Source organism: Panthera tigris, chromosome A1 (genome assembly GCF_018350195.1).
Source record: "Panthera tigris isolate Pti1 chromosome A1, P.tigris_Pti1_mat1.1, whole genome shotgun sequence".
Classification (NCBI taxonomy): Eukaryota; Metazoa; Chordata; class Mammalia; order Carnivora; family Felidae; genus Panthera; species Panthera tigris.
In genome coordinates, this window is record NC_056660.1 from 97,104,301 (window position 1) to 97,118,767 (window position 14,467).

At 37.7% G+C, this 14,467-nt stretch overlaps 1 protein-coding gene across 5 annotated transcripts in view; it reads left to right on the forward strand.

The window, feature by feature from the left end:
* Positions 1 to 2,989: 2,989 nt before the first annotated feature.
* DMXL1 (Dmx like 1) overlaps positions 2,990 to 14,467 on the forward strand; it is a 133,872-nt gene continuing 122,394 nt past the window's right edge. For 4 of the 5 annotated variants that reach the window (XM_042982635.1, XM_042982636.1, XM_007086873.3 and 1 more), the window contains exon 1: positions 2,990 to 3,574. In XM_042982635.1, coding sequence (XP_042838569.1) covers positions 3,488 to 3,574 — 87 coding nt within the window. In that variant the 5' untranslated portion in view covers positions 2,990 to 3,487. Of the gene's footprint in view, positions 3,575 to 11,975; positions 12,095 to 14,467 lie in introns of those variants that run through there. The other variant, XM_042982638.1, reaches the window with a different exon arrangement.

Below are 14,467 nucleotides of genomic sequence, written 5' to 3' on the forward strand. Positions count from 1 at the left end.
TGAGTATGAGCCAAGAGTATTTAATGACAATCTCCAAATTTTAAGAGGTATCAGAATTAATTTTTCTATGGTAACAATATTATAAATGATGATTAGGGTCCTATTTCATTGCTCAAATATCTATGTAACCTGTAATATCCCTGATAGATTTTGCGATAGCAAGCTTGTTAAAAGTTCAGGCGGGTTCCTGGGGCAGTCAGTGTCTTAGATGCACCAGAAACCCTCATATTATTTTGATGAAATAGTAAGTTCATAATGCTTGTATGAAATGCCAGCAACACAGTCCCCCTAATTCAGCCTTAGATATAGGTTGAGGGACTCTGTTTACTTCCAACCTCCTTCATCAAGTGAGTGTTGGCAATGGGGCGGGATGCCCCAACTGGTGGCTCCCTTGGCACATGCACTGGGAAGGTAGGAAATTTACATTAAGGGTCATGAGAAGGATTTCAGGAAATCAGAGAGTGAAGAACAGGCATGACTGCTTCCCAATCTGAATTGGCTTCATACATATTCCTTTTTTGCCTCCAAGATCTCAGAGGTTAGCCTGTTTGTTGTTCTTTACACTGTCACCACCCACTGAATATAAAGAAATTCCTCCTTCCCCTTTAAGACTAGAACTTCTCCCGCATTGCTCCATGGTCAGGTGTACTTAACTCTGCCTTTGTAGTGTGAAAGCAGCCATAGGTAACACCTAAATGACTATGCATGGCTGTATCCCAATAAAACTTTATTTAAGGACATATGAATTTCATGCATTTTCATGTGTCATTAAATATTCTTCTTCTATTGATATATATTTTTTTATATTTAAAAATGTAAACAGCATTCTCAACTCTGGGCTGTATAAAACCAGACAGTAGGCCAGAATTGCAGTAGAAGAAAAAAGATACCTTACAAGCATTTAGTTGTGTCACTGAAACAGTTCATCTGCTTTATATCAAAGACAGGTTGCTTAATAGGCAATTTAATAAAGTAGAAGTATTTCTGATGAATAAGAAGCAAAAGAATACCCTTGCTTTTCATCAGATATTGTAGTGCCATAGTTTTAGATAGACTACAACGTCCTCAGAACTTTTGTGGTAGTCTTAAGCTTCCCTGGAAAGTCTGATTTGTGCTGGGGTTTGACACTATTTGGAAAACCTTAGAAAGAGTAAGTGTATGTCAAAAGGTTAGGTTCATTTAATAATAGTACTAATAGTAATAATGGCTAACATCTATTGAATTCTATGGACCAAATACTGTTCTCACTTAATCCTCGTGATAATTAAAAGAAGAAAGTCTACTACTATCTCCCGTTCATAGATAAGGAAAGTAAAGCACAGAGAGATTAAATAACCTAAGTGAGCAGTAAGGCCAGGATTCAGACTCAGGTAGTCTAACTGAAGGCTGAAGGAATTTAATTAAAACTAACAGATGTACTGAGTTGCAGGAATGAAAGAAAATGTTATTGATAAATTAAACTTGCTGATTTTACAGATGAGGAAAACAAGTCTGAAAGTTAACAAAAACCTTTCCAAGGTCACACAGCCAACATGAGATTAACACTAGATCTCAGATTTCCTAACTACCAGGCCACTTTATTTCTTTTATTCTTCTATACTGCATGCCCTTGAAAAGTAAAAACTGGGCAGGACAGAATGAGTAAAACATGCTGGGCCAGATACAACTTATGTGGAACACAGAGAAAACGTCATTTAGAGTCTAAATATAAAATTAAGTTAAAGCCACCCTGAATAATATTTTAAGTTAATAATTAAAATACAGATTAAGTTGTAAGTATGTCAGACATCAATAAAATAGTTTTTTAAAACAAATTAAGTTTTAAGTCCCTTCTTTTGATAAAGAAACTGGGATAAATAATGGAATTCACCTACATCTTTCAAATTGAAAACGGGAGATGGCTCTTAAATTTGGTTTTTAAGTAACTTTTTATTGCAAAATTAAATGTACACATTACAAAACATTTTGGCAAAGCATAAATAAAATTAATACTCCTCCCGTCCAAGTATTAGTGTGAAAGTGTTTTTTTTTTCACCCCAACAAAAGGATATAAAAATCAGTTTAGCAGTTTTTAAGAAACTACTCCTTTTAGGTGGAGAGTTCCTATCTACATTCACTCGTTTAACATTTACTCAACACCTACAGTGGAGCTGGCCCTGAGCCCCACACTCGGAATACAGAGGCGAACCACAAAGTCTGTACTCAAGAGGCTTAAATATACGGAAGGAGACATATAAACAGACCGTTATCGATAATAACACAAAACTTGGGTCAAAATACACTGAGAGTATCTAGCGGTTGTAACTGTGACACTAATCATTTTGGAATCCTTGGGTTTTTCCCAAACAAACGCTCAACGCAGGGCTGCTGCAATATTATTATCAGCATTAGTTCAAAACGTAGGTTAAGGAAAACTTAGCTGAAAACACTCCATTTGAACACTTGTCGAGTATTTAAGTCTTTCAAATTAACCCCGTTTGGTGCGCTGGAAACGCGCGTAAAACAGGAGAAACCACACGCCGGGATAACAGACGCTGAACGGGTCACATTTACTTGGAAGTCGACAAGCGCCGCCTTAGCGGAGAAGTGCCTGTTGGGACTTGTAGTTTCTACCAGGACAGAGGACACTGCAGCTCCACTTATAATGCACTTCTCCCTTTCAAGCTCTCTGGCCCGACAGATTAAGCCGTAACCTAAAGCATTTTTTGACAACTCTCACCTCATTCTGGGTTCACTGGGTTTCTGCTAGGCTCCTTACTTTGGATCAGCTCAGACAGACAGACTCACTTACCAGACTCAACGAGATTGGCCTGTCCTTAGTGGTGGGCGGGGCCCTACGTGGACTGGAGCTCGGGATTGGCCAGCATCTGACTAGACGAGGCGTTTTCGTAGCCACTTGCTGATCTGTAAACTGTGGTAAAAAAAAAAAAAAAGTGCGTCCTTTACCGCAGTATCCCTCTTCATCGCGGGAAGCCTCGCGATATTTCGGCTGAAGGGACCTAGCGACGCGTAGTGAGCGGCAAAGGCCAGTGGGGGTGACGGGCACCGGAGCCGGGAAGGGACAGGTCAGGCGGTGAAGGCGAGCGCGTGCTGCCTGCGCCACTGGGATCCGTCAGGGCCAGCCACCCCGAGCCCAGAGGAAGTGTGTGGACGCCGCGGCCCTGCTGGCCGGTGAGTCGGCCCGGGGTCTCGGCCCTTGAGTCGACCCCGAGCTTCACCTGGGCCTCCCGCTGGCTGTGACAGGTGCGCGGACGAGCGCGGCGCTGCGCCCTTTCGGCGGCCCGCCCCCTCCGGGCCTTGCCCGCCAGGGCTCGGGATGAACTGCGGGCCCCGGCTGAGCGGCTCCGGCTCCGGCTCCTGGCGCCTGTCGCTGCCTCCGTCGCCGCCCAAGAGCGGCCGCCGCCCCTAAGGGAAGGAGGGAGGGAAGCGGCCGCCGACCCTGGGCATGAGCCGGACGCGGCGTCCGTTGCTGGAATAAGACGCAGACATGAACCTGCACCAGGTGCTGACCGGGGCTGTGAACCCTGGCGACCACTGCTTCTCCGTGGGCAGCGTCGGCGACCAGCGCTTCACGGTGAGTGAGGGAGGCTCCCGCGTCGCCCGTGCCCGGTCCGCGCCCCTGAGTCAGCCGGGAGCGGCCCAGAATCGCGGGGCCGAGGCCAAGAACGCCTGGTCCCCTCCGCACTGGGGTCCCCGGGTCCGCGCCCCTGGGACCGGGCGGACCTGGCTTTTGAGAGCGAAGGAGGTAGAAACATGTCGGTCATCGAGGTACTGGCTCGGAAGTTAAAATGTTTTGTCGGATTTTTAAAGTTTCTAGGCTGACGTCCTTAAGACTGGGATGGTTTCCCACAATCGTTTATCCAGAAATCGTTGTTGTGATGTGTATGAAGGCTTTTCGTTACCCTGCTCTATCGGCTTAAATTGTCAAATTTAGAAATAGTTGGGATTGGTTTCATTTCTTAGTTAAGGTCAAGTATCTTTGTAGTTGTGTTTTGTTTTTTTTTTTAAGTGGGTGTCTTAAAACAATTACTGATTGTTTGCTATCAACATCTAGCGCTGAGTGATACAGTGAAAGCGGTGTTTTCATTTACTTCTCTTCAAATTCACCCATAAATAACTTTGGAAAGAAAAAAATATTTTTTGTAAATAATTCGCTCCTGCCATCCTTTGAATTCCATGTGTAGCAGTTTAGAAATCCTGGGAAAGTGTTATTTATTTTAGATTGCTCACATCAATTACTTAAAGTGACGTTACAGTTTTTCAATAAAACTCTTCTGTACCTGAAAGTGACTCCTTTTTCATTTGTCTTCCTCAGATGTTGGAAGGAAGAGGGCCCCAAACTTCAGGCTACTTAGCAGTATAGTGGCATTTTCTGCTTTAACTATAGTTTTTATAATTTCAAACTGTAAATCAGGATTGGATATATAAACTTATTTATAATGCTGAGGATGTATAAACTTATTTATTTATAATTTATAATTATAATGTTTATAATATTATAAACATATTTTATAATGGATATATAAACTTATATATAAACTTATTTATAATTGCTACAACTTGTGTTGCTCTCTCTTAGTTGTGATGAAAAGTAAAACTTATTTTTACATTAACAGTGAGACAAAGTAAAAAGCTTCTCAGATCCCCCATATTTTCTTCTATGAATTGTTTTGTGGTCTTTGTCAGTCAGAATAAGTATTAGATTAAATAATAGTCATGATTTGACATGGTACAGGTATTCCATCCCTAAATTGTGCTTTTAGATCTGCGGCAACTAAGTATTTTGCTCTTGGACAGTTTGTACCTCCACTCTGGAGATACTAGTACACACCTTAGCTTGCATTTGACATTAGCAGCTTTTGGAGATTCTAATTCTAAATGGTAATCTAGCCTGAGTATTTAGGAGGAGATTGAATTCTGAGGGTCTCACTGAACTGTTGTAGACTTTCTGTAGCTGGACACTGCTCTCTGTTCTTGCTATTTAGAAGGAAATAAACAGCGCCCTAAGGAGGTTTTCCTAGTGGAAGATTACAGGATGGTAACATCTCCTAAAGTTACATGAGTGCTTTATCCAATGTAAATTCTAGCAACTTTCTCTAAGAAGGCTTTCAGAATCTGTAAGCCATAGTGTGAACTTCAAAGCACATGCAATAGACTGACCTATTATACACCTAGAATATCCTTTTAAGTGTATATAAAACCTTGGTGGATGCCTCCATGTTATTTTATTTTTATTATTATTACTATTTTCTAATGTTTATTTATTTTTAAGAGATGGAGAGACAGAGTCTGAGTGGGGAAGGGGCAGAGAGAGAGAGAGAGAGAGAGAGACACAGAATCTGAAGCAGGCTCCAGACTCTGAGCTGTCGGCACAGAGCCCGACTTGGGGCTCAAACCCACCAGCCGTGAGATCATGAACGGAGCCAAAGTCAGACGCTTAACCGACTGAGCCACCCAGGCGCCCCACCTCCGTGTTATTTTAAAGAAGAGGTGAGGTAATGTGCCAGAGACTATATATGGTTATTCTATACCATCATGTAGCTTGTTGCTCAGTTCTGCGACCTTATTTTAATATCTATTTCCGGGGTGCCTGGGTGGCTCAGTTGGTTGGGTGTCTGAGTTCAGCTCAAGTCATGATGTCAGTGTTCCAGGATTTGAGCCACAAGTGGGGGTCTGCCCTGACAGCGAGGAGCCTGCTTCAGATTCTGTCTCCCTCTCTCTCTCTCTGCCTCTCCTCTGTTCACGCTCATAAGATCTCTCAGATATAAATAAACATTAAAAAAAGTTGGGGGCACCTGGGTGGCTCAGTTGGTTAAGCATCCAACTCTTGATCTCAGCCCAGGTCATGATCTCACGTTTGTGAGTTCAAACCCTGCATCAGGCTCTATGCTGTTAGCATGCAGCCTGTTTGGAATTCTCTCTCCCCTCTCTGTCTCTACCCTACTCATGCTTGCTTGGGCACGCACTCTCTCTCTCCCTCTCAAAATAAATAAGTAAACTTAAATTTTTTTTAATTAAAAAAAATTAAAAATCTTTAAAATCTGTTTCCATAAACTAGACTTTAATCATCTCCTACCAAGCATACTGCTGCTTTCTCCCAGATCTAAGGAAGGATTCTAGTGAATTCGATAAAAATAAATTTTTGTCTGTTTAGTATAAAGAGATCACAATTCTCTGTAATTTGTGTGGTAGTTTAAGGATTAACAGCCATCTTCCTTTGTACCCAATCCATCCCTGACTCTTCAACATTAAGTTGGTAGTTGTGTTATAAACCAAGTTTCGTGCCTTCAGTTTCCTTGACACGCTATACATCTTAAATTTATGTCTCTTCAAGTTGTTTTTTACGTTAAAAAGCAAAATCTATTTATTGTTTACTCCTTGGATTCTGTTTTTAACATTTTCCGATTTGTACTTGATAGGAAGGTAACAGACCTTAATGGTAGATGGTATATATAGGCTAAAAAAATCTCTAAATTTCAGTATTGCTAGAGGGAGGGACATGAGATCTTCCTGTTGCAGGCCCCCTTGAAGAATGGTTTTATTCCTCCTGGTACTTTATGCCTTTTGTGAAGACATCCTGTGTTTGTAATTCCTCCCTTTGCATGTTTGCAGATAACTAACTGTTCTTGTTTTCAAAGATTACAAGAAATGAAATCCTGTTTTCCAAATCAAGTCTGACAGGTTTCAAATTGAAATGAAATTGAATGCCTGCTCTCATGAATTCTAGGTTTTAAAATATGCCCTTAGTAATACAATTTGTCTAAGTATTAGATACACTTTTACTACTTAAACTGGCATCAAATATTTTGACTTCCCTCTTAGTATGAGAACTCCTAGAAGGCAGTGACCACGTCTGTCTTGCTGTCAAAGCACTTTATTTGTACTTTCATTGTATCATTAACCAGTATTGCTTTGTTTGTGTCTCCCATGGTTTCCTTATGACCATCTAGAACGGTGATTAAAGTAGTGGTGACTCCTATTAGTAGAGTCATTACTTGGATTTGATTTCCAGCCTAGTTCCTTACAGCTTTTTGTATATCCATGAGCAAGTTCTTTTATACTCTCTAAATTCCTTTTTTTCTCATCTGTAAAATAGAGCTAAAGTGTTACCTATTCATAGTGTACTATGTTCAGTGTTTATGTAAAACCCTCAAAAATGACAGTTATTATAAAATTCAAGTCATGCTTATTCTAATGCTTGGCACATAAATACTGGTTGAATTGATGAATAAGACATACAGAAGACATTGGGATATAATTAAAATTTGCTGTATTTTAAAATAGCTTTAATAATTTATATTTGAGTCCAAATAAAATATTTCTATTAAAGTTCCTTTAGGGACATTTTGGTGGCTCAGTCGTTAAGGGTTCAACTCTTGATTTGGGCTCCGGTCATGATCTCACTGTGGTGAGGTTTACTTTGGGCTCTGTGCTGACCGTGCTTAGCCTGCTTGGGATCCTCCCTCTCTTAATGCCCCTCCCTGACTTGTGCACAGGCTTTCTCTCTCAAAATAAATGAATAAACTTAAAAAAGTTTCTTGAAATTTTTCTCAGTTATTTGTTACGTGTTTTACCCTCAATATCAGGTGAACAACGGGGAAAAATTTCCTGTACACTAAGCAAAAATTCTTTATTTTTTCTTTATTTAACTGAATGCTTCCCTCACTCTTTTTTTTCTTGTTAATTTCCTACTGCTTTTAGAGTGAAAATATGTGAGCAACCTGGTCCTGATCTGTTGAAAACTTTTGTTTTTAGAATAAAAACTATTTTGTTTATAAAGGACAAATGATAAGTTAAAAAGTCACAGTTAATTGGAATCTAGATTTTCTAGTATTTCTGTGAATACTGATGACATATATGCTTTAATATACAATAGATTGTTTTTTTCTTTTCATAGCTTATCTATAGTTAGGGTTGAAACTGTGTTTCAAGTTAAATGGAAAGGGAGGTAATTTATAAGGGACAGATTGTGTTAATATTTAGGACTTCCTGTCTCTAGTTTGAAATTTAAACATCTTTGCTTTAGAAGAGAAAGCAAACATGTTAGAGCTCTAGGCTCTCTTTTGTGTTAGACAACCCAGTGTTCACAGCTAAGGGGACCCAGATTAGAAGTCAAAAGATTGACTGCAGCTCTTTGGGTGTTGGTAGAGAAATGGAGGCTGAATTAGCATTCTCCTGCCAACACTTTCTGTCATAGTAAGCATCCTTTCTTTAGCTTTTTGTTTTGTTCTTCTAGGGAAATCTTTATAGGTGGGAGGATAGAAAGGGGTTTTTTGTTTGTTTTTGGAAGGGGCTTGTGGGTCTTTGTAAGTGGAGAGAATACAGGAGAGGAAAATTTGATACTATTCATATCTGGAAAAAGATTTTTGTGATTCTCATATGCCATCATGTGGAACTAAATTGGACTTCTTTTTAAAAACTGGCCCTCTTTAAATATTATATTTTAAATAGTATTAATGCCGTTAAGATTATTGAAGCAGTACTAATTTTTAACATACGGTTAAAAATGAGAAAAATGTTAATTACAATATACCAAACTCAAGTCATTTAACCAGGAAATATACCAGGAAGAAATTCCTTGGAATATATACCTGGTATGGTTGGTTAAAATGAATCAGTGAAAACAAAAAATCAAGTTGTTTTCCAAATTCAGATACTGGCTGTTACAGTCTCGGATAATTTTCGAATTTAGAATATTTGAGAAGGTTCTCTGCCAAAATTTAAAGTTAAAAATGATGATTCTATGCTTGATGGCACAAATATGAACTCAGTTCTTCCTGTGCATCTTGTTTAGTCTCAAAGTTAGTAAACCTATTATTTATGTATTATCGAAAAGAATTTTCATTTGTTAATTATCATTGGATAGTAATAGATTTTTCTGATTACAGATCTCTTGATAGAAGCAGCTCATGTATCAGTTGTAATATATGCATATTAATTTTGAAGACCAAGTTGTATTACAGTTTAGTTGATAAATCAGTGCTGTTCTTATTGTTTGATAACCTTATACAATATAGTCAGGGCACCTTCAAATGGGTTTTGAGAATAATTTATTTTAGCCAAATCTTTCAAACTACTAATAAATTTTTGTTTAGCAATACTATGTATTATATTACTCCTTTGTTTTTTATTTAAACCAGGTTGATTGATTATTTTAAGAATTTAGTGGTACGTACTTAGCCCACTTTAAAGCTGCTTTCCCTGATTTTGGTGGGGGAGGGAGCCTGGTGTAATTCCATGCTTATTACCTCACCATGTTGTATATACTCTAGAGATTGAATTAATTTTATTTTTTAAATTTTCATTTAAATTCATTTGAATAGTCTATTAGAACTATCCATAAGAAGATATGTCTATTCTAAGTGATTTTTGGATGATACCTTGTTTGGGTTACCTGTACATCTCTTTTTTTCCCCAGCTTTATTGAGATATAATTGACATACATCATCATGTAAGTTTAAGGTATACAGTGTGATGATTTGATACAAGTATATATCGTGAAATGTTTATCACAGTAAGGCTAGTTAATATGTCCCTTACATAATGACCATTTTGTTGTTGTTACGGTGAGAACATTAAAGCTTTATTCTCACAGCAACTTTCAAGGACATAATACTATATTGTTAACTCTAGTCACCATGCTGTACATTAGATCCCTGGAACTTATTTATCTAACAGTTGAAAGTTGGTACCCTTTGACCAGCATCTCCCATCTCCCTCAGCCCTCAGACCCTGGCAACCACCTTTCTAGTCTCTGTTTTTATTAGTATAATGTTTTTAGATTCCGTGTATGGAATACATGTATATCACATTTGTCTTTCTCTGTTTGATTTATTTCACTTAATATTATGCTGTCAAGGTTGTCACAAATGTCAGGATTTTCTTTTATTTTAATGGCTGAACACTATTCCATTGTGTATATATATCATATACACATTTTCTTTAACCATTCATCCATGTTGGACACTTAGGTTGTTGCCATATCTTGGCTATTGTGAATAATGCTGCAGTAAATATGGGAGTGTAGGTATTTCATTGAGATAGTCATTTCATCATCTTTGGATATATACCCAGAAGTTACTTTGCTAAGTCACATGGTACCTCTATTTTTAACTTTTTTAGGAAACTTCATACTGTTTTCCATAGTATCTATATTAGTTTACATTCCCAACAAGAGGGCACAAGAATTTTCTTTGGTCTGCATCTTCACCAACACTTGGTGTCTCTTGTCTTTTTGATGATAGCCATTCTAATAGGTGTGAAGCACTATCTCATTGTGGTTTTGCTGTATATTTCCCTCATGATTAGTGATGAAAAACTTTTTTTCATGTACCTATTAGCCACTTCAATGTCTTTTTTTGAAAAATGTCTATTCAGGTTTTCTACCCAGTTTTTAATCAGACTGTTTTCTTACTGATTTATATGAGTTCTTTATATGTTTTGGATATTAACTCCTTATCAGAGATGGTTTGCAAAATTTTCTCCCATTCTGTAGGTTGCTTTTTCATTTTGTGAACGGTTTCTTTTGCTGTGCAGAAGCTTCTTAGTTTGATGTAGCCCCCCCCCCCCTTATTTATTATTTCTTTTGCTGCTTGTGCTGTTGGTGTCATATCAAAAAAGTCATCACTAAGACCAATGTCAAGGAGTTTTTCCTCTATGTTTTCCTTTAGGAATTTTTTGGTTTCAGGTCTTACATTCAAGTCTGTGATCCATTTTGAGTTGATTTTTGTGTATAAGGGTCCAGTTTTATTCTTTTGCATGTGCATGTGCAGTTTCTCATTACCATTTTTTGAAAAGACTATCCTTTCTCCACTATGTATTCTTGGTGCCTTTGTTGAAGATTAGTTGGCTAATTAGTTGGCCTTTTGTCTATGTGCCTGTCTTTATGCCAGCATCATACTGTTTTGCTTACTATAGCTTTGTAATATAGTCTGAAATCAGGAAGTGTGATGGCTCAGGCTTAGTTCTTGCTCAAGATTGCTTTGGCTATTTGGGGTATTTTGTGGCTTCATATGAATTTTGGGATTTTTTTTTCCTGTGAACAATGCCGTTGGTATTTTGATAGGGATTGCATTGAATCTGTAGATTGCTTTGAGTACTATGGACATTTTAACAATAGTCTTCCATTCTAAGCACACAAAATATTTTTCCTTTTTTGTGTGTGTCATCTTCAGTTTCTTTAATCAGTGTTTTATAGTTTTCAGTGTATCTTTCACCTTTTTAAAATTTATTGTTAAGTATTTTACTCTTTTTGATGCTATTGTCAGTTTTCTTAATTTCCTTTTTAAATAGGTCATTGTTAATATATAGAAACACAACTGATTTTTTGTGTATTGATTTTGTATCCTACAGCTTTGCTGAATTCATTTACTACTTCTAATGTTGTTGTTTTTTTCTTTTGGTAGTGCCTTTAGAGATTTCAATATATGATATCTTGTTAAGTGTAAACAGTCATTTTGATGTGTTTCTTCCTGATTTGGATGCTTTTTATTGTTTTTTTCACACCTAATTGCTCTGGCAAGGACTTTTAGTACTGTTTTTAATGTGAGTGGTGAGAGTAGGCATCCTTGCCTTTTTCCTAATCTTAGAGAATTAGGAAAAAGCTTGCCTCAGCTTGTCACCATTGAATGTGGTGTTTATATTGTAGGCTTGTCATGTATGGCCTTTATTGAACTGTCCTTGAATCCCACTTGATTATGGTATATAATCTTTTTAATGTGATGTTAAAATTGGTTTGCAAGTATTTTGTTTAGGATTTTTACATTTGTGTTAATCAAGCATATTGGTATGTAATTTTCCTGTAGTGCCCTAGTCTAGACTTTTTTTCCACCCTTAATGTTTGTTTGTTTATTTTGAGACAGAGAGTGAGTGTGTGCCTGTGAGCTGGGGAGGAACAGTGAGAGAGGGAGACATAGAATCCCAAGCAGGCATTATGCTGTCAGTGCAAAGCCCATTGTGGGGCTTGATATCACAAACCATGAGATCATCACCTGAGCCCAAACCAAGAGAGAGATGCTTAACTGACTGAGCCACCCAGGCTCCCCACCTTGTCTAGAGTTCTAACGGCAGAATGCTGGCCTTGCACAATGAATTTGTAAATGTTTACTCTTCAGTTTTTTGGAAGAGCTTGAGAAGGATTGGCATTAATTGTTTGTCAAGTGTTTGGTAGAATTCACTAGTGAAGCCATCTGATCCTGGGCTTTTAGTTGTTGGAAGGTTTTCATAACTGATTCAATTGGTGTATAATGTTTTCTCAGTTTCAATTTCTAAAAGAGAAACTATTGATAGTGATAATGTACAAACTAAAGCCCTTGAGGAGAGAAAAGGGAGGATGGTTAACGTCAATATTTTCTTTTTTTTTTTTTTTTTAATGTTTATTTTTGAGAGAGACAGAGCTTGAGCGGGGAGGGGCAGAGAGAAGGGGGAGACAGAAACCAAAGCAGGCTCCAGGCTCTGAGCTGTCAGCACAGAGCTGGACACGGGGCTTGAACTCATGAACGACGACACCATGACCTGACCTGAGCCGAAGTTGGGCGCTTAACCAGCTGAGCCACCCAGGTGCCCCTCAGTATTTTCTTAAGAGGTCAAAGAATTCTGGAGACCAGGGAGTTTGAGAACAATTGCTTTCTAGTATTCCATTATATGATTATACTACAGTTTATTTATATGTTCTGTTGTTGATGGATGCTTGAGTTGGTTCTACCTCAGAGTGTTTATGAATAGTTTTGAATGTTCTTATTCATGTATTTTAGTGTAATATGGACACTTTCTATTGCGTATAAACTTAAGAGTAGAATTGCTGGATTATTGATTAGGCATGTGTTTAGTTTTCCAAAGTAGTTGTACCATTTTTTTTTTTATTTTTAAAAAATGTTTATTTATTTATTTTGAGCACCAGGGAAGGGCAAGAGAGAGGGAGAGAGAAAATCCCAAGCAGGGTCTGCACTGATGGCACAGGAGGTCAGTCTCGACCCGTGAGATCATGACCTCAGCCGAAATCAAGAATTGGACACTCGACCCACTGACTGAGCCATGAAAGCATCTTGAGTTGTACCATTTTAATTTATATTCCTATCAACAGTTATGGGAGTGCTGGTTGCTTCACAATCCAAATAAGACATTTTTAATTATGGGAAGAAATTAGAGAAAAATTATTAAATTCATTGCCATTGTTTGTTTATAAGACATCGTGTGGCAGCCTAACACAGCAGGTAAGAGCATGTCCTTTCCCAGTAGTTGTAACTTGGTTTCAGTCTCAGTTGTGCCTCCTACTGGCTCTAACACTCAAGGCAATTACTCAGTCTGTCTAAGCTTGAATTTGCTTATGAGTAAAATGGGGTGATTATAGTGAGTACTTCACAGTATTTGTTGTAGGGATTAAATCTGTTGACAGTGAAAACCACTTGAATTGGCCTTGCAGTATAGTGCCAAAGAGAAAAAAATAGGCCCAAAACACTATAGAAAGTGAAAAATAAAAGAAAGCACAAAAAAGTCACAGCATTTTTTGTTTCAAATTTTTGAAAATAATTAAGTTTTAGATGTTTTCATCACTACATGGAAAGTAACTGTTTAGAAATAACTTCATACCTAGAAAAAGTTAATGAAATAAAAATAATACAAGGAGCACCCATACTCTCTTTACTTAGATTTGACTATGGGTAGTAATTGATTCCCATTTTCTTTATCATTTGTGCTCCTTGGATATGTGTATGCCTACATAATTTTTTGTCCTGAACCCTTTGAAATAAGTTACATATGTCATAATTTTTTACAATCAAATACTTTAGTTTGATTTCATGGTAAGACGAGTATTCTGTTATATAATAACAGTAATCTATTTCATAAATATATATTGATAAACTTTTAGCTAACGTATTAGCTGTATTCCAGTTCTGTTAGTTGATATGACAGCATTCTATACAGCATTTATCCTTTCTAGTACAAGATTCGGACCATGGGATTACATTTAATTACCATGTCTCTTTAGCATCATTTCTTTTTTTTTAAATTCATTTTGACTTTGACATTTGAAGAGTAGAGTACGTTCTTCCCACTTTTAAAAAACAAACCTTTACTCATTTTGCATTTTCTGATGTTTCTTCTCGGTTATAGTGAGATTATGCATTCTTGGCCAAAATTCTGCATAGATGATGTTGTGTTCTTCTCTAGGTGTGCGTGATATCTGTCATTAGTGATGTTAATTTTGATGACTCTTGAAGGTGTTGCCCAGTTTCTCCCCCGTACAACAAATTTCTTTTTTTTTTTTTCCTTCCTCTTGTACCTAATAAGCAGTGTGTGAGAGAGTTTTAAGACCGTGCAAATATCCTAAGTTGAGTGTCCCTATTTTCTCCTAGGTTGAATATCCACGGATGATGATTCTTGCCTGGTCCTTTTTTTTTTTTTTAAAGCACCTTCTTTCTGGTGTAAGAGGGTATTCTTTGCCCTTATTGTAGCTACCCTGCCCCAG